The sequence below is a fragment of the Perissodus microlepis genome, chromosome 22, assembly GCF_051167445.1.
Source record: "Perissodus microlepis isolate ML-2025 ecotype Zambia chromosome 22, ASM5116744v1, whole genome shotgun sequence".
In the NCBI taxonomy this organism is placed as follows: domain Eukaryota; kingdom Metazoa; phylum Chordata; class Actinopteri; order Cichliformes; family Cichlidae; genus Perissodus; species Perissodus microlepis.
The window spans coordinates 18689108-18709494 of record NC_140481.1 but is presented as its reverse complement, the minus strand read 5'-3'; the positions used below and the strand labels follow the sequence as shown (position 1 = coordinate 18709494).

The following is a 20387-nucleotide window of genomic DNA, read 5'->3' as shown; positions in this document are numbered from 1 at the left end:
AGTCAAAAGGCCACAATGTTAGGATGCCTGGGTCGTTGACCCAGAGGTTTGAGTTTATTATATTATTTATCATTTATAGTCTTTGGTTTCTTTGTCTGTGTTCTGTCTTATGGTTTACGTCTCGGTTCCCTCTGTTGCAGTGCCTGCGTGTGAGCCTGTGTCTTTAGTTCAGTCTGTGTTGTTTCCTGTTTTATTTTGAAGGTCCATGTCTGATGTTAATGTATCTGGTTTTGCTTCCCCTGTTTTGTTAGGCCTGATTTGCCCCAGCTGTGTTTCCCTCCTGTTACCCATTCCCTGATTGCTCCCTCTGTGTATTTAAGCCCTGTGTTTCTCTGTGTCCGTGTCGCGATCTACCCTTATCTTGCTGTGTGGTCTGTCTGCGTAGGTGTATTTTGTATTCTCAGTTTTGTTACCCTTTTATGAGTTCAGCATTAAAGCTGTTTAAGTTCATGTTTGTCTCCGGAGTCTGCACTTTGGGTCCTTTTCCTGTCTGTACACAGCCGTTCCATAACACACAAATATAACTAATTAATCCTGTGGAGAAATATGTATTTGTAGCTGTCATAACATCACAAATATAACCCATATGGAGGTGTCTGCAGAGAAAATTACAAAGCAATTAATGGACGTAGACATTTTTCCAGTCAACTTCCTTAACGGTGTGTCTTCAAATTAAATATTCATTAAAGACAGTGAAAAAACAATAAGCCTTTTTCCCCATTTTATCTTTATTTTAATAACAAAATGGACATCCTACACAGAACACATTTTGCAAGTTAACAATACAAAATCTACAAAATGACAGTTTTTTGGATTTTATTGATTTTTTGTTCGACAGGTCACAGCTGTACAGTATAAACAGATACAATACTGTGTTTTTTTCTTTTCCTTTTTTAAAATTCCTCTACATTTGGCACTTGACCACAAGATGCTATTGAAATGACATGTGAGACTGTAGTACCAATTGCCTCATTGAAATGTTAACAGTGTTAATTAAATTATTATCATTTTTTCCACCTTAATATCACATTTATCCAGACAAGAAGACTTCCTTTACATCATGTTCAGCTTTAAATCCTAAAAAACCTTTTGCTTGAGAGATGCTGACTTTATTTCACGCTTGTTTCATCTGTATTATTGTATGGCTGTTTTACTTTTAATGTTTTGTGTGTTTTATTAATTTCACTTGTATTTTTAATGTGTATTTTATACCTCATGTGAGCTAGTGTGTTGTAGTTCTTTACTATGTATTATTTATTCCTCCGCACAGCACTTTGGTCCATTGTGGTCATTTTAAAGTGCTTCACAAATAAAGGTGGTTATGTACGGTAACGTCAGTGCATCGACCTGTCAGTTAAGCAACCGTTATCATTTACATCTGTCACAGCATCAATTTGCAATTGATTGATTGATTTTTTATTTTTTTGCACGTGAGACAAAAACTGCACGTTCAGGACACGACGTCACATTTGCGCAAAAATGTAAGATTACATTGGAATTTAAACATCGACGCTGAGAAGTGGAAAAACTTAACTGCCGGCATTTTATTATCTTACGTCAGTGTAGGAGACTTTTAAAAGTTTTAAAATGCAGCAGATGATATTCAAAGCTGAATGCATAGCAATATGTGTGGTCCTCTCCTTTTTTTTTTTAACATCTCTAGCATAAATATGAGTGAATATACTGTACAACTTTCTTCCACATCATGTTTGTCAAGAAAAAGAAAAGAAAATGTTCATCATCACATTCCAATAATTTATATGTCAACATTTTAAAATGAATCTCTTCCATTGCAGCGAATTGCTACAATGTTACCACAGAGTAAAAGAATATATAAGTACGTACTATATATATTCATATAACATCTATCTTTGATTTTCAAATTATATACTTGTTGAACTATAGTTGAAGGAGAATCACAGCTCGGTTTCTATGCATATGCCAAGTTCGTGTATTCGTAGTTAAGATTAATGTGTGTACATACTGTATGTGTGGGTGTGGATACAGAACTTGGCATGAAAAGTCACTTTCAAAGAAGCAGATGGTTGTAATCTGTAGTCACGATATTCCCCTTCATTTAGACATCTGAGTCAGTTTTGGTTCCATGTAACATTCCTCCAAAATGTACAAAAAAAATTCAAACAAAAGACAAAAATAAACAAAAAATAATAATCTTTCATCCCCATCTACAATTACTCTTTGGTTAAAAACTACAATTCCCAGATCTTCAGTCTACTGTAAGCTCAGAACAGTTTTAGTCCCACACTTACTTCATTTTTTCCAGTGTTGACATGGATTTACACTGCAATACTTAAAGAACCACCCAGTCAGTCAGTCACACAGAACAAAGCCAGCATGACTCCCTTTACATCAGGAATAATGCTTTCAATAACAACAAAGGGGAGGAAAACAAACAGCCAAAACTTGATTTGGCTCAGAGTACCTCACAAATGTGCTGAATTATCCTCACTGGCCGTCCTCTCAGACAGAAAGCACAGCTTTCACTCTGCGTTTCACAAGTCTTTGATGGGATTTCAGTTCTTTTGACTTATATCTGTACCTTATGTGAGATAACCCACATGTGTTTGTCTGGAGTTTTTGACCAGGCGTAGAGGCGCATGAGCCGTGTGTGCATGTAGGAATCTGAAAGATTATATACTATTTGTAGCATGTGCATGTTAATCTGTGTCTGTTTGCGTTCATGTGCCTCTAAAGCTCGAGGTATCCCATGTGGAAGAGAAAAATCTCAGGTGTGTCAGATGGGAGAGATTTTGAAAATGTGTTAAATCTATGAAACTGCAGTGGAAAAAGTCCTTTTTTCGTTTTACTGGCCAGCACTGCTGGGATCACACTGAAGCAGTCGGACAATGGAGGGATCGTTCTTCGCTCCCTCGACGAACTCCTCCAGGGACAGTTTACCTGTGAGAGACATAAATGACTTTAACAGGTGCTGCAATATGAATAGTTCAATTTTAAAAAGCAGCTTCAAAAAAATATATACATTCACTATTTTTTCAGCTTTTTTATAATCCATGAACTGCTGCAAAAGCTGGCAGGAGGAGGAAGAGACAACAAGCACAACTGCACCAACTGTGAGTGGGAACCAGTTTTAAAGGACAGACACAGAAAAATCAAGAAATGGATTTGTGCTTAAAATGTAGCTGCAATAAAAGTAAAAAAAATTGGAAAAAGCAGTGAGCCATGAAGTAACAGGCCTCCTCTCCTGTAATGGCGCAATTTCAAACAAAGCAGTTAAAAAGACTGATAACTGCTGCTGCTGCCAGTGAAACAGTTTCCTCTAAATCTGAAGAGCACCTTCAAAATTTAGATGTGCGTTGTGTGTGTGGGGTGGTGTCGTAATCTGGCTCTCTTTATTAAACAACCCATGCAAACAGAAGGTTTGAACAGAAGGTGGGTGGGGCTGCCGTAGACACAGTCATAGCTGACTGATCTCATTGTAGGGAGATCCTGTCATGATTCCAGGGTTTTGTGTGGATTTTGAGCTTTTTCGTTTGCTTTTATTATTAACATCACCGTTAATGTTATTATTAAGCTGTGATTTCTCTTTAGTTTCACTGCTGTTTAAGACTTGCTAGTTTTGTTATTGTTACTGTCAGGTTGAAGGTTTCCATACTTGTAAATGTGATCGTGAGGCTGCGTCCACACAGGAAATCATTTGTAATTACTAAATGGCGATGCAAAGTGGGCGGATCCTAAGATGAACTTTTCTCAACTACAAGGTGAGCGATACAAGCGTCTACCCATGGCGGCGCAGATTATAAGCGACTGCAAGGTAATGCATTGGTTGCAGGGTTACCATGGCGACTGGAGTCTGGAATCTCTGTTGGCTTCAGAGCGATAGGCGATGAGGGAATCACTTCCTGTCTGGACGAGGCTTTACTTCTTATTGAATTTATGGAGTTTTAGTGGTCTAGTGTCAGTTTTGAATTCTTGGTTTTTTGAATTCCTCTTCCTGGGTTTTTTAGTTCCCTCTGTTCAACCCTGTGGCTCTTCTTCCTCTTTAGATCTTATTTAGCGTTTGCCTCCTTATAGAAGTGCAGTTTCACCTTTTTTAAATTCCTTGCTTTCGACCTTTTTACTTCCCGCCTTTACAATCGTCTTGATTGCTTTCACATTTGTTTCATTCCCCATCAGCTTTCAGTGTATAAACAGTCCCATTTTCCTTGCAGATCATCTATTGATGTTGTCGATGTTTTCTGTGTTGATTTCTGATTTTCTTTACTTAGTGTAGTATTTGGACTACAAACAGCCAATAAAGTGCTTGCTTTTGATTAAACTTAGTGTCCTCTCTCCACTACCAGAGCTTATACATACTCATGCTGAGTATGTATAAGTATTGCAGACAAACTATTTGAAAACTGCAATGTTGAACATGAGCATCCTTTGCTGACATTAATAAATGGAAATAATAAGAACAGATAATAAGGAAGCCTTACCATCTCTATTTGTGTCCATCTGCCTGAAAATCTTATCTGTGCGTTTCTCAGGTGTGGATTCGTCCTCAGGCATCTTCATCACAGAGGAAACCATCTTGTAAATGGCCTGAAGACAGATGGGGGAAGAAAACAGTTTCAGTATGTACATTTTGAGGGAAAAATAGTGCCGAAATAGTGTTTCGTGCACTGAACAACAAAATAGCCTTAATGTCCTTTTATGCAGGTTCAAACTTTCTAAGAGTGGCTGTAATGCATTACAAACAGATGATATCTCAGTGGAAAACTGGAGTCCATTAAGCACAACTGAAAAGTGCACAAAAAAAGATCATCTTAGTGACCCATTGATCAACTTATCTCTGCAGGGAAGAAGCAAGATAGAGTGGTCCTTTCATTTATTTTTCACTCTTAGTTGCCTGATTGAACCGCAGAGAAATAAACAGAAAGTGTTCATGTAAAAAACAGAAGAAGAAAAAATAGACTCTTTGACATTATTGTTTTAGGTTTTATTAAATATATGGAGCAGAAGAAAATTTCCGCAATAAAAAAAAAAGGTTAAAAAAAAATATGAAAATCACTTTTGTTAATTCAGATTTTGTTAAATCTGAAGGGTTGCGGGTGTGGGGTTTTTCTCCCACCTTCCTTTCATTCCTGCATCTCTGCATGGGATGATTTTAATGGGAGAACAAGTGAAACATTTGTTGTTATCGTGAGGAATTTTCTCATCATTGCAACTGAAAATTAGATGGTGATTAATTTCATCGTCTCATAAGCTACTTCTTTTCCACTAGTACCCACTCGGCCCGAATTTTAGGGTGCGCCATGAGGTGGCAGAACCTGGCATCCCCCCACTATCTCTGCCAGGATTCCAGGTGAGCTGAGTCAACCCACAAATGTGACGTCAACAGAATGCTTGCCACTGATTGGCCAGAAAGCGTTCCCACTGGATGAGTCATGAAAGCATAGTAGTTCTTGTAATTTATGGATGGACAAATATGTCCTTCGACCGGATTAGCTAAAAATCTCTAGTTCACCGCTCTTTTTCCTCATAATATGACTATAACTTTTTTTTAAACAGTTTTACTACAACGAAACTTAATTCATCATTGTAAATGGTAAATGGCCTGTATTTGTATAGCGCTTTACTAGTCCCTAAGGACCCCAAAGCGCTTTACTTTTCCAGTCATCCACCCATTCACACACACATTCACACACTGGTGATGGTAAGCTACATTGTAGCCACAGCCACCCTGTGTCTTACAGACTAAATTCAAACTCGGCCTGCGTGGAACAGCTAATGTATCGGATCATGTCCAGATATAGGCTCCATCTCACCTTACGCATGCGCTTTAAATAAACAACACCGACTTTGGAGAATGGGATTACACCTTCTTTGGTACTCGGCTCAATTTAGCACCGCAACATGTGATGTAACAACATGTGTATAGGATTGCTGGGTTGTGTGAGAGCGTGCGTGACGCTCCGACTGACGTCTGAAGCATTCGTCCAATAAGGCGAGGAGCCTGTTTCCTGTAGAGTAACGATGGGGAAGTGCGCAGCTGTCCCAACTAGTGTTGAGCCAATATGACAATCAGAAGGTGGACCAAACATTGCAGCCGAGTCTTTTTTAGGGAAGCAGAGAGGAACTGCTGGTTTCTTAAATTACACATCGTTGCTTTCCCCGCTGTGGGCAGTGAAATGGTTCAGAGCACAAAAGCAGATATGATGCAGCAGCTGGTATGGATGGCTGAGCAAAATATTGCTCCACTGCAGGAATAGTTTCATGAGCAGGGGAGCATGATGGCATGCAGCTCCCTCTAAAAAGACTGAGGGGTACATAAAGCTAGAGAAGCAGAAAGATGGAGGGAAATAAAGTTAGAAAGGAACAAAGAAAATAAAGCAAGACCCACCGTTACGATCTCGAGCATCTCGGCCTTGCTTATGTACCCATTCCCGTCCAGGTCGTACATACTGAACGCCCACTTCAGTTTCTGGTCCAGCCGACCACGTGAGGTCACGCTCAGGGCGATGATGAACTCCCTGAAGTCTATAGTCCCGTCTCCGTTGGCGTCAAATGTGCGGAAGACGTGCTCAGCAAACTTTGAGGCGTCGCCGTAAGGGAAGAAGTTGGCGTAGATCTTCTTGAACTCCTCCATGGACAGAGCGCCGCTGGGGCAGTCCCGCAGGAAGCCCTTGTACCACTCGGTGATCTCGTGCTCGGTGAAGTCCGTGTTCTCCACCAGGTCTTGCATGACGTCGGGACGGAGCTTGCTGTTCTGTTTACCCATGGTCACTGCTTGTGTTGAGGCTGTAGTCGGTGTGAGGGCAGCGATGCTTTAGACTGCTGACAGCAGAAAACAGAAGACATTAAAAGGTTGTTAGAAAATCATCTGCAGTGACCTCGAGGCTTACTGAGACAGGAGGCGGGAAGCAGATATAAATGTGAATAAAAGCCCTTAATGCATTTTCACACTTTAACTTTTCCGCGTAAATATCTCATATTTACATAAAACCATTCATCACAAGCTTTTATTTTTAGGCAAGGCAATAAATCCACATTTCACAGCCGAAAAACGGTTTTGCTCTGTCATATGAGTGAGTGAATAGCTCAATATACATTCATCACCCACGGAACAACAGCTTCATTCGCTGATTCGAGTTTGCCATCAGCTGATAAACACAAAGTCCAATATTATCTGCTAAATGCTGGTCTCCCTCCGTGTTTATCAGTGCATGCTGCAGCCAGAAATTAGCCTGATGAGAGCAAAAAACAGTAAACTGCAGTAAACCTATCCCCTTAAGGAGTTTTGGCATGTCCTAGCATTGTAACGTCACATTTACTTGTGCTGCTCATGTCAAACAAACTTTGGTAAAATGTGCATTTATAATTTTTCCCTTGGATGCAGACTTGACTAATCCCACACCCAGAAAATTCACATGTTAGAGCAGCACAAGGGTCAGGAAGAATGAAAAATAGGAAGGACAAAAACAATATACAAGTAATAATAATAATTTGTACCATTTATAAATTATATTTAATGCCTTTGATTAAATTAATGTCACTGATTAAATCTGTTTATATTCTCCACTGTTCTTTCTTATCTTTCTGCAGGGGAATCACTTATGTGGTGCTGAACTAGCACATGCTCTCTTATCTTATGTGATCTTATCTTTTTCATTTAGTTGGTGGCTGATTAAATGGAAAAATGCACACACACACACACACACACACACACACACACACACACACACACACACACACACACACACACACACACACACACACACACACACTAGATAAAAGGAAAGCATAAAGCTTGATCTTGTGCACAAGCAACTGCAACACAAGACCATTGTATGTACTCATGGTGTAGCACTACGACAGATGCACAACCACACCTATAACATGCCTTTCTGCCTGTGCATGCATCTCTGCAGATGCATCTTTCATTTCCTGCATGAACTCTGAGGCTCATTCGCAGACACAGCTATCAACATCCTCTGTAATCGCAGCCGAGATGGTTTATTGAGCTGATATCAAAACATCTGACAGCATTTCTTTCATTTTGATTGAGGAAAGTAAGATAAACACAGTGTGACAAATGTTGCACTCCTCCATAACTAATAATTTGGTGCAGAAAGGAAACTCAGCAGAGGACACAGTTCATCGTCTTCCCCTGTAGCTAATATGTTTAGCACCCTCCCTTGTCACACTGCTTGCTGCTGAGTTCTTCAGGCTAAAGAAAGAGGGAAGCTGTAAAAAGCTTAGCTGAGGATAATGACAGATACAATCAGCAATGTCAGGTCGGGTCGAAGCAGTGGAGGTACTTTGCTCCAGGAAGGGTAATAAAGTTCCAGGACCTCTCTGTTTACACTCAGGCGTTTGGCCTTTTTCCTTTTTCCAAATCTTAACAATGAAACTTGTAAACCTCACAAACAAACACATGTGAACTTATTAGCTCACAATAACTACATGTTAGTCTATTGTAAGCTCTTGAGTGAAACATACCGGTACAGTCTTCAGTTTCTTAATCATCATCATCATGTATGCAGACAGTTTTCTGCTCATTTAGCTGATCCATTAATTCATTAACAGAGCTTCATGCACACTGTGGAAACAGCATGAGCTCTTATAGCTAAGAGGATTAAGTCAAACTTCTGCTACAGAAAAAAAATAAAATAAAAAAAGGCAGGAAACAGATTTAACCCTCATCAGTTCATTTAGCAGTAACAGTAGTTTAAGTAATCTGGCAGCAAGTGTGAAAGTGTGTGCGCGCGCGCCTTGAATTAAACAGTCTGTGTTTTTATTGGTTTTTCTTAAATCCAATTTCATCTTCTTTTATTTCACACTCACACATGTTCCATAAACAGCCGGCTATAATCCTTTAATTAACTCAGAGTAAACAATGAGCACAGACAGTGCGGCAGCCACCTCAGATGAGCTCCCTGCTGTTTTACCAGTAGTTCACTCCCATTCTGCGGCAGCGGGAACAGAGATTAGCACCTGTTTACACACCTATCCCGGAGCAAAACACTACACAGAGGGGAGGGGATCTCCGACTGCACGGTGGATGTACGGACAGGGAAGCGAGTCTGTGCCTTTAAATTAGACAGACGCAAACAGTCTGGAGCTGAAGGGTATAGCTGATATATGGACAGAGAGGGGGGGCTTTATCCTTTCATAAACCCATTAAAGACACACTCTAATCTGAGGACACTGTTCCCTAAACATTACACTCCTCAGGATTCTGCTGGTATCTGCAGGATGACTTCTAGATCTTTGGCGTTATTTTTAACCCTTTTTAAACCGGATTTTAAGGAATGCTGCTTTTTGCTTAACCTGCAGACTATAGCCTGCTGTGGACCGCATGTTTTTGTGGAAAATTGGTAGTCTGTGTATGCTACACAGAATTTTACCAGTGTTTGTTGTATAAGTAACAGAGCACATTAGCTGTGTATGGTTACATGAGGGCAAAAACAGCTCGACCAATTGGTAATGTGGGCTGCTCTTGTTTGTTTGTACTGCTGTTGATCCTTCAGCTCAGCCCCTGGAGATGTGGCAGAAGTCACAATGTCTTTGTGGTGAAGTGAAACTGAGTGTGAAAAAAGCAGGATGAGGATACAGATTGAACCCTTTCCCACTGAAGCCTTAGTAAGTAAGCATCAAGTCTGATTCCCCACAGACTTCTGTGGAATCTGCACCAGCCCCCTGCTGGACATCAAAAAGAATGCAGGTTTGAGGCACTGTGACCATCTTTTATATATAGCCTATGGGCATTCAGTGATTCCTATACTGAGTCTGGTGACCTTTACGGCTCTCCTTTTTCAGGCACGTCTGTTAATTATCATACTTCTAATAAGCTTTAATAGTCCTAAAAGTCACTGTATGAAATTAAACCTTCAGGGTGTCAGGTCATAAATTATTGAGCCTGCAAAAAACTTATCAGCTTATTTTGTTTATTTGCTTATTTTACTTGTTCACCGCATTTAGAGCAAAAATAAAAACCTCACATCATGTTACTGATTCACATGTAAGAATCAGAGTGCAATATCTCTAAAATTAGAAACATCCTGCGATACTGAAAGTCTAATTTTGTTCACTTCTGTACGACCCCAAAGAGTCATGAAGCAGTCACTCTGCCCCTCAGTGAATGGTTGTCCCGCAATAAGTAGTGATTCCTTACAGACATTTTATCATCCAAGAAAAGATAACAGTATTTACAGCTTAGGACTAAGAAGTAAGTTCTGCATACCCAGGATTGCTAAGACAACTGCAAACAGAGTGAATAGATGATCCAGGTTTGTGGAACTTGAAGGCAATCAATGTTAATAACCAGTAGTACCCATTAATGGTCTAAACAGTCCCCCATCAGTTCCATGACATCAAATCATTTCCGGCTATGAATTCCAGACCCCCAAGTGTCTTTGAACCCCACATTTAAAATCCATCCTTATAAGAAATCTTATCACATCCAAAATACATTTTTACGCCTAACATACAAAAACACAGCTTCTGTTACGTATGTGGGCCCAACCCTCTGGTTTAGTTTAGTTTCAGCTTAAAAAGATAAAATATTTTATTTGCCATTTGTACACATACACCAAGGACACAGAAATCTTGGGCAGAGATTAGAGTCAAAGCCAAATAAATTCAAATATGTTTACAAATATGTGGGACAATATGTGAAGTCATTTCAAGTATTAAACAGTAACTTGTGAATTGACTGTGGTATGAAAAAGTATTGCATGTTATTGAAATATATATTGCACTGCTGATAAATTTGACTAGTTTAGCTGCTCCTTATTTTGTTTTTTCCTTCAGCTCGACTGTGACAAGAAGCTTATCTTTTATATAAGCTTATATATTTAGCTTATCTGCCTTTCTGAACATTTATTTTTCTCCTACGTTTTCTGACATTTCCACTTCATTCATAAACTCATCCTTTATCTGACGCGTTGACTGGTGCCACCACAGCATCGAATCTGCATTTTAATTGCTCGATGGATTCGGGTACATTTTTTTGATTATTTGGTCCTGCGTAGTCATGACGACTGACCCTGCAATCACTCCTGTCCATCGCTGTGAGTGGGCCCAAATAAACAAGAAAAAAAAAAGCGCATTATTACTCAGAAAAGAATGAAACGGCACTTCCTACAACGACTGATGGCTTGTTAGTTTGCTTGTTAGTTTGCTTGCTTTTAGCTGCGGTCCTAATCACACAGAGTCCCTCCAGCCTCGCTGTTTAAACATTAATATGGAGGAACTGAGCCAGCTAATACGTCCTCTCTCCATTACTTTAAACCAGAGGGGGAAGGTTAATTAGTATTGCCCTTAATGGCTTTACAAAAAAAGGAAAGAGCAGAGGTGGATTAAAGCACGTTGACAGTTTAAATATGTTTATGTGTTGCTTTTAAGGTTATTTTCACTCTACATAAAATTTGCTTATTGTTGCTAATTTTCCGTACATACCATTAAAGAGCTGAAATAATCACACAAGAATAAACTGATATAGCAGAGACAAAACTGGCAACTCAACTCAAACCAGTGTTCCTCCCTGTTCAGGATCTGTACATCCTCATCATTGAAAGACTTTAGGCCGATCTCCAAGTTACCTTAGGAAAAAAAAAAAAGCTATTTACACCCAGCTGAAGGTCTTCCTGAATGAATATCAAATTTTGAAAGTGTTCATTTATATGCTGATGACTGTCAAATCTATTTTCCTTTAAATTATTGGTTCTTGATTGTCTTGATGACATCAGGGGATGGACAGCGCTGAATTTCCATAATTTTTACAGAAATTTTTTTTTAAATCCTGTGGCTCCAGCTGTATCCCTACCTTTGACTTTTCTTCTTTGGCCCCACATAAAAAAAAATCCAGCATCACTAATCTAAGTATAAAACTTGAGTCACATGTCAACACTGTGGTTAAGTCGTGTATCTTTCAGATGAGGTGGCTATCAAAATTCAAGTCCATCCTGTCTAGAAGCCACCCAGAGACACTGATCCATGCCTCTTGCCTGGATTATTTTAACTGTCTTTTGATTGGAATTAGCCAGGCCTCCCTCTCACAGCTGGTACAAAACGGTGCTGCACTATTTTTAACTGGTACAAACAGAGAGCACACAACTTAATGGTCTTGAACCTTTCTGATTTGTCTGAGCTGCTTCACCTTTACACACCATTGTGTGCTCTTAGATCAGCTAACCAGATGCTTTTGACTGTCCCAAAGATATTTTATAAATCCAGAGGAGACAGAGCCTTTGCAGTTTTGGCTCCTAAAATGTGGATTGAGCTGCTGCTGGAGGTCAGACAGGTTCCATCTCTCGTTGATTTTAAAACTTCATGGCTTTTACCCAGTGTGAGCTGTTATCTGTCTTGTACTCTGGCCCTTTGTATGTACCTGTACCATACGCAAGTACATACAATTATGAGTTAATTCATAAAAGCTAGTTAATTCACTAGCTTTTATGAATTAACTTATAGCTGATTTATTGTTTTATTCTGGTTCTCTCATTTTTATGCATCACTTTGGTCAGCTGTTATGTTAGGTTTTTTAAGTGCTTTAGAAATAAAGTGATGATGATGATGATGATGATGATGATGATGATGATGATGATGATGACGACAAAGAGTTATCAGACTCATAAAATCGGTGATTTTACCACATCTTCCAGCGAAAAGCAGCTCAATCAGACTAAACTTCGAATGGCACAAAGGCCGATGAGGACACAGCAGCCTTGAAAAATTTGACGGTTTGCATGCTTTGAGGCTATGAATTAATGCTCCAATCCCCTTTGTCCCAGTCTAATTTGTATTTGCACATTTCTCTCACAGAGCCGTGTTGCACACTTATTACGAGCCAAATAATTAATATAATGATAACTTAACTTTAGGTTTATCTGTGTCTAGTTTGCATCTCCTCTGAGCTTTTCTTTTCTCTCCACTGTGATCTGTGACTGATGAGATGATTTACAGTTTAATTGGTAAGTAAGCACAGGCCAATTAGAGCAAATGTTTTACTGTCCTTTTTATTACCGCTCATAAAAAACTAACAAACTATTTCATGCAAACATATGTATAAAACTACAAGACAGATTTAAGCACATAAAGTATTTAGCAATGCACAGTATTACTCCTATGGTGATGTGTGAGGCCGTTTACACACCACCCTGCAATTATGGGTAACCACAGGAGTTACAGCTGCAAACAAACCCAGTTTACTACCATCATTATTTGCTCACAAGCATCTGAAAGCACATTAGAAACCATCTCTGTGGCACTACATTTTTAACTGCAGGAGCTACATTAGCCAGAGAAATCCAAACAGTGGTGTTTGTTTAATATCGGACATCAACTTCTTCTTCTACTATTTCCGGATGGTTAGAAAATTCTGATGTCAAAACAATTTATTTGGCAAGTAAACGCACGTCATGATGGGTCACGATCATTTTATTTAGGGTCCGTGTAAACAGTGAAGTTCTGATCTGAGCTTTAATGAGATTGAAGAAATTTTGCACATGTAAACATCGCTAATGTTACATTAACCTTTTGCTCTGACCCCCGTCTCCCTCAGTTAATCAGATCTAATTAAATCCAACTTAAATTAAAGCTTAGCTGCAGCAGGTTTGCCATTAATGATGTGTTTTTGATTCAGACATGGATGGCTCTCTCTCTTCCACTATCATGCACAGTTCATGCAGCCCTCTGAGACAGTCGAGAGGAACGGCTCTTGGTTGAAGGTCTGTGTGTATTTTAGAAGAAATACTGATGGGAAAAAAGCTGAACATCTCTTTAGCCAGTCACCCTAAGAACTCCGCTATTTCTAGCTCTGTGAGATCACTGCCAACAATTAACCGGTAAGGCTCTTACCTGGTGCTGCAGGCGGACCAGCGATGGCACCGTTACATAACTAATGCTTTGACAAGTAGACGGATCTTGCGGTTTAGCCGGGCTCTCCCTCGACCATCTCATAAGGTCAGCACAAGAGTGTGACGCTAGTCTAACCCTAGGAGGGGAGAACGGGCCTGAGATAGAGCCGCTGACCTCAGCCTGCACAGGTGTTAGTAAAGCTCTCCAGAACAGGCTGTCTCTTTCAGTGCGGCCTTGACGGTGCACAGACAGCCACCATGAGCTTTAGTGTTCAAGGTTTGAGGTCTTTAGCAGAAGACAGGATACACCTGCTGGGCCTCCAGGCAGATTTAACTCCAAAAACAGCCCAACAAACAAACTGCACACCTGCAGCACCAGCATCATCAGTGGCACCAACAGGAGGATCAAAGCCAAGAGAAGAGAAAATACACCTTTAAATCCACCAAGAACTACACCGAAATCAACCGCATGTAGAAAGGAAGATTCAGTACTTACACACATATTTAACCTTTTTTTGGCATAAAATAGATCTTAACATGCTTAAAATGCATCAGTCTGACAGCAAGTGGGCTTAGTTTTTAGAGAAAGTCAAAAGCCGCTGCTGTAAAGATGGATTTGAGCATCACCACAATCCCCGTTTTATCTTTTTATAGTCTTGAAAACAAAATCCAACGAATTGCGCAGCCCTAGTATGCAGACAGCTCTTCGCACTGTACTACACTTGACTCATTCGTGCTGTTTGACTCAAAGGGCCTCCACACGGCATTCGTCCCAGAACATCTTATTGCCCACTTACGCAACAGCCACAAGGCTCCATTTATATCCTGCAGGTAAATCTTAACCCCACAGCCCAACAGATAATCCAAGAACAGATCTGAGGAGGTCAACGGAGAGCGCGAGAGGCCGAAAGAGACACGATCGCAGATAGGCAGTTTATGAATGACACATTCATAATGAAATATGATGCATCTGTGCCCGCGCTGCAGAGCTGAGGGCGGCTATCCTCGACCTAACAAGCAAGCAATTATTAGACCTACGGGGGCGGCAATCCGATCTCCACCCGCAATTCAGAAGTTTGTTTCATCTCAGCTGTGATAAGATATTAAAAATGACACTTTTACCATCTCACATTAGGCGAGGACACATGTGAACGCCCCCAGAGGCTCGGTTTACGCAACGGCAAACCGACGTCACAACCAGCCTCTTTCGTCTTTGAGTAGCTTATCTGCAGTTCTCTTCCACTTCATCTGCGTTTGAAAGAATTTGTGATCAGATGATTGTGGCTGTATAAGTCTTTAAAACTCTTATATATACTGCCTTCTAGGCTTTAGTACGACCTTCAAACCTGAAAATCACAGATCTTTGTCCCCATGTTATTTTTGGTGTTTTTGTTTTTTTTTAAAGTGCTTCCATATTCAAAAATTCAGGCCAGTCCACGTTAACTAGCATGTAAATCCACCACTTTAATGGATAAATGGTCAAAGATGTTACCAGGTGATTTGATGAAGCATGAGGCAAAAATGATAAACAAGACAAACAAAACAAACGAATAAACTGTCTTATTTCTGCAGGAGACGTGCCAAGAGGAGGCTGCGACACATATTCCAAATGAAAGGGAAATACTGGACGAGGTTCAAGCAGCTGGCAGCTTTAAAATGTTCTTCATCTCACGTCCTTTCTGTTTCTATTAAATTCGTTTCATCCTCACTGCCAGTTTGCTTTGTTGAGTTCAACTTGACTGACGTTTGGTGCATGAAAATGAAGTATGAAAGCAAACAACAAGGCCTTGAAAGCCTTATTTACAAGCGTAGTTTTAGTTATAGATGAACTTCGGAGTTATTCCAGCGGAGTGAAGTGCAAAGCTGACAAATTCCTGCATTTTCTGTGGGAGAAACGAAGCACAAAGACACACTGAAGCATCATAGGTAGTCTCGTGCAGCTGGAAAAGTGAGGTTTCACTCATGTCAAAGGTTAAAACACATAAATATAAACATCTTCTGGCCACCATCCATCAGTGATCACATGCTTGATGATCCCGAACATCTCAAAGCACCTCGGATATCTGCTGCAGGCCGCATAGCTCTGGGAGCACACACACTCACGTTACAAGTGACGACGGCTGTTCGGTGCAGCATGCCTTAGCAGCTCCTTGAATGTCTCCGAGCAACTCTATCTGCCGTGTTATTTAGCGTAAGGTCAGAGTGGGATTGCTGCTGATTATCCAACACAGTCTGAGGATGTGAGTGAGGTTTCACTGGGTTTCTGTCGGTGAAACAGGATGCACAGACCAACAGTGAAACTCAGTTGTAGTAACTTAGTACGACAGCGACTCAAGGTTTAGGTTTAGGAAAAGTGAAATAACTTAAAAGTCAAAGCAGGTTGGTAAACTTAATCAACTCCATGTGAAACATCATCCAGAGCTGAATCAATGACTATTCAGCTGAAATGTTCTGGCTTTGGATTCTCAGATTTGATCACTTCGTGATTTTCTTGGTGACATGATCCCAAACATATTTATAGACCACTGGTCAAAACACACAGACCCTTAATGATTAATCTTAATCATCAAATAAAGGAGAAATGATTCAGAGTACATGAAAACCACCGCTCGCTGCATAAAATGTAAAAGTTTGGTATTAAAACCGAGACAAAAACTCAAATTACTCTTAAAACAAAAACTAAAGCTCTTCATCCACACAGGAAGTGATTCTCAGTAACGTGGCAACCAGAGTGCTGAAAGTCAACAACCTTCAACTCCAAGAAAATAATGAAACGCTTTTCTCGACTCTGAGACGCATAAATGAAGCCACTGCCGATGACAGGATACTGGTGATTGACTTATGACAAGATATATAAATACATCAGAGGGTTTCCAGGGTAACCTGAGCCTAGCGACTAACCTTCAGCGTGAGCAACAGCTTTAAAGTTTTAAAGTTAGCCACTTCTGTCTTCTAACACCCCCTATTGTTTGTGTTTATCCTAACAATGCCTTTATTACTGCCTTCTGCCTTTCACCACATACTCTTTAAAAACTCAGCGAGCACAAATCTGATGTGAAATAACAGAAAAATAACAGCTACTGTTTTTTTCAAGGATACATATCAGACAAGGGAGCCAATATTCCAGCAATTTATTGGTAAATCCCCGGAAAATAAATAAGTAAATAAAATAAAATCAAATTTATGTGCCTAGCTGAAAAATATCCAGTTTTATTAATGGATATACAGAACAGACAGTTAATCCATCTGCTCTTCTAGCTTTAACTTCATGCTTGCGCGACTAACCTTTTGGCGTTCGACATATGCTTACCGTGCACTTTGCTCTCTAATGTCAAAAACGACTTCTTCCCTTCCCACGGCAACAACTTCATCATAATTCAGCGCACATGAGCTCCCATTGTGAGACAGCGTTGTGCGTCAAGGCGCTGCAGAAAACCACAATCATGACACCAGGCCATTATGAGGGAGCGAATGAGAACAAGATAAAAACGGAAAAAAGAAGAAAAAAAAGGAGCGTCTCTGACAACGACTCCAAAGGAGGCAGAGCTGCAGAACGGACAAACGCCATCACAGACTCACAGCAAAATGCCACTGATTGCATGAGAGGGCTGCTTATTTTTGCACCGAGTCTCTAAATGTGAGTCTCTCCCTGAAACAGCCTGTTGTAAAGACAAAAGGCTACAGAGATGGAAATGTCAATCTATCAGATGACTAAACAACTCCCACCCCTCTCAGTCAGAGATATCTGCATGCCAGAAATGTGGCTTTCTATCCAAAACACAGTCCATGTGACAGGTCGGAATCTGTTTCTTCTCTCACGTGTTATCTCCAGCTCTCTCCTTCACTTCCTTTTATCCCCCCCCCCCCCCAGTCTACTCTCTCTAAAAAAGTGTAATTCAATTCAAAGAGGCGCAGACTGCTGCTCAGACAAGCCTAACTACAGACCAGGCTGCCAGTGCGGTCAGTCTGGCCCAAAACAAACTGAGAAGACACCCACGCTGATGAAAATAGAACATCTGTTCAAATTTAGCACACATCTGTGAGCATCCTGAAAGCGTTTGACACCAAGGGGGCCATTATCTCGACTCCACCCTCCACAGGTCTTTCAATTATCTTGTTATGCTGTATTGGCCGCTCGAGCTGTTGAATTACTAAAATCGAATCAGAAGTCTGGAAGATAGAGGTTTCGTGTGTGAGTGTGTTTTCTGTTTTCTTTGCATGCGAATGAACCTCCTTTCTCCCATTTCTTCTGGACCACTGAACTCTCGGATTTATTTCTCGGCTTCTGTGTCCGTTAATGTTTTCCCCCTCACACCACCAGCCTGTCTGATCCCCCCGTGGCCACTTCACTGGAACCATCAGAGGAAACTCAACCGTAATGCGCCACAGTGTTTACATCAACAAATGAAACCAAAAAGGAGGAGCTACTTAGAGATGCAGCTTCAGTCAGTTTAATCCTACATTAGCTGCTGGTCTGTCTCATGGAAACCTGAAACCAACAGAGTCAATATTTTCTATATTAATTATTTACTCTACATGCTGTTGGGAGGAAATCTTCACATAATGGGCACCAATTGCTACCAATTGATTGCTATTAAACAGCAAAAATATTCAGCTTTTTTGTTATGAGCTAACCAAATTAATCAATCCATACCCATTTAACTCGCATTAAATGTATTAATTACTTTTGCTCAACCTCAGGAAGAGTGAGAGGGATGTTTTATGTGTGTTCTATAGGAAAAACAAAACATGATTTTTGTCAGGTTAAGCCAGAGTCTCTTCATAAAGCAAAAGATTCAATTCATTTCAGTTTTACTTATATAAAATTGAAGCCTTTACCATCCCTCAAAAGAAATCAAAAGGACAGCTTCTACAAGTGGGATTTATTTTATTCTAAATTAAAATACACGTTATGTTTGTCAAAATGCTAACAGAGACTCTTTGCCTTAAGTATATGCAGCTCAAGCAGGCTTACGTGTGGTCTGCAGTGCATGCAACTACACTAAACAAACAAAAAGCAAAAGACTCAGATAAGAGAAGCAGAAGCCTGCAAATATTTGAAACGCTTTCTGGTGATTTCTCAGTGGCTTTCCTTTTTGTGCGTTTTCCTTCTGGGTCTTCTTCCAACAGCTTATTAGTGCACTGACCAGACACCCCACACTTTAACCAGAAACTCTGCAGAAAGCAGATTGCACACTCACCTGACAAAGGTGAAGCAGCACCACCAGTCCAGTAAAGCTACCCTTGCCCTGCTTTAATCCACTGGCTAACTAATGTGCATTTGCTGAAATGAGATACCCTGCTTCACTCAGCCTTGTGTGGTAGCAGGACTCCCTTCTTTTTTCACTTCCTGTTCTCACTCCTGCTTCAATCAAATGGAGAGTGCAAAGACTGAAAACGAACACCTCTCTTCTCCTACTCCTCCTCTCAGGGGCTCATGTAGGACAAGAAGAAGCACCTTCATCCGATTAGAAATGTAGGTAAAGCTTTTTCCGCTGCTAGCGTCGCGAAATACCTCTGCAACTGCAAAGTTATGTTAGAAAAACATGTGCAAAAAAGGCTGCTTGTTTTGACCATTTAAGACAAGCGAATAAAAGTGGAGGCAAGCGCTTTGGAAGCGGTACAAGGACGCTTCTTCAACCTGTAAAGTCATCTCACCTGAGCTGCGGGGAGGGAAAACTGAGGAGGGGTGGGAAACAAAGTATGAGGAAGCGGGCAAACTGCAAAGGAAGAGACGAACACAACATCAGCGACAGCTTACCTCGCTTTCAAGTTGCTGTGGAGGGCTCGTTAGGAGTCTCTTTAGAAGTCCATTATTAGTACGAGGACGGTGAACGTTTCAGAGGAAGCAGAGCTGTGCTGTAGGTGAGCTGGAGTTTCCCGGGTGCTCGCAGTCCAAACTCTACCAGGCTCTTTTCCCGATCCGCTGCACACACTCTGCTTAGCCCCACAGCCTCTGGGCGTGACGTCAAGGCTCGGCATCACGTGGAGCGGCAGCGGCCAATGGGAAGCCACGGTTTCCTGGCAACAGGAGCCCGGCACCTGAATGGCGATTAGCATTTAAAAACTGTAGCCACAAGTTTTTCGTTTACTAAAGAGTATATCAAATGAAACATAACCCCACTGTATTTAATAGCGTCTATGTGCTTATTAATGTTTATTAATGTTTTATAATGGTCTATAAACATATAGAAGTAATTGTTTTATAAGTCATTTTGTGGCTAATGGCCACCTGATGCACATACACAAGAATACTGATCAAGAACCTGTTTAAAATAATTTAAAAAGCATTAAAATAACTTATACTTTTATTTACTTATTAATTGCTTACAAATTATTTACCATTAAAAAAATTAAATAACGCTGCACATACAGCGCCACATTTTACTGAATATTTCCACAGTTTATGGCAGCTCCGGCTCTTATTTAAACATTTTCTCCAGTTTTGCATGCATTCTGTATCTTTTACCTGCCGTGCTGTTTGTTTCTCCCCTAATGTGGGATGTGTGCAAACTAGACCTTCGGATGGATTCAAATGATAAAGATAAACAGCTGACACTAAGA

The 20387-nt window shown here is 40.5% G+C and overlaps 1 protein-coding gene across 6 annotated transcripts; it reads right to left on the bottom strand.

Moving 5' to 3' along the window:
* Window positions 1–708: 708 nt before the first annotated feature.
* Window positions 709–19791, bottom strand: LOC146362932 (neurocalcin-delta B). Of its 6 annotated transcripts, none has more exons than XM_084919382.1 (4): window positions 19585–19791; window positions 6365–6795; window positions 4458–4563; window positions 709–2919 (listed from the first exon to the last, which is right to left on the bottom strand). In XM_084919382.1, the coding sequence occupies exons 2-4, from the start codon at window positions 6740–6742 to the stop codon at window positions 2825–2827; spliced, it is 579 nt and encodes a 192-aa protein (XP_084775508.1). In that variant the 5' UTR covers window positions 6743–6795; window positions 19585–19791; the 3' UTR covers window positions 709–2824. The 6 variants fall into 6 exon arrangements, with proteins under 6 accessions (XP_084775508.1, XP_084775507.1, XP_084775511.1 ...); XM_084919381.1 differs by having other exon boundaries at window positions 6365–6798; window positions 19585–19790; XM_084919385.1 differs by lacking the exon at window positions 19585–19791 and adding an exon at window positions 19025–19557 and having other exon boundaries at window positions 6365–6798.
* Between the last annotated feature and the right edge of the window lie 596 nt (window positions 19792–20387).

Bases quoted from the DNA above. Each gene is read 5' to 3' on its own strand.
- LOC146362932 (XM_084919382.1), bottom strand. From the start codon at position 6,742: ATGGGTAAACAGAACAGCAAGCTCCGTCCCGACGTCATGCAAGACCTG. The intron at 4,564-6,364 runs GTGGGTCTTGCT...ATCTGTCTTCAG, and splicing joins AGATGCTCGAGATCGTAACG to GCCATTTACAAGATGGTTTC. The intron at 2,920-4,457 runs GTAAGGCTTCCT...TGTCTCTCACAG, and splicing joins GATGGACACAAATAGAGATG to GTAAACTGTCCCTGGAGGAG.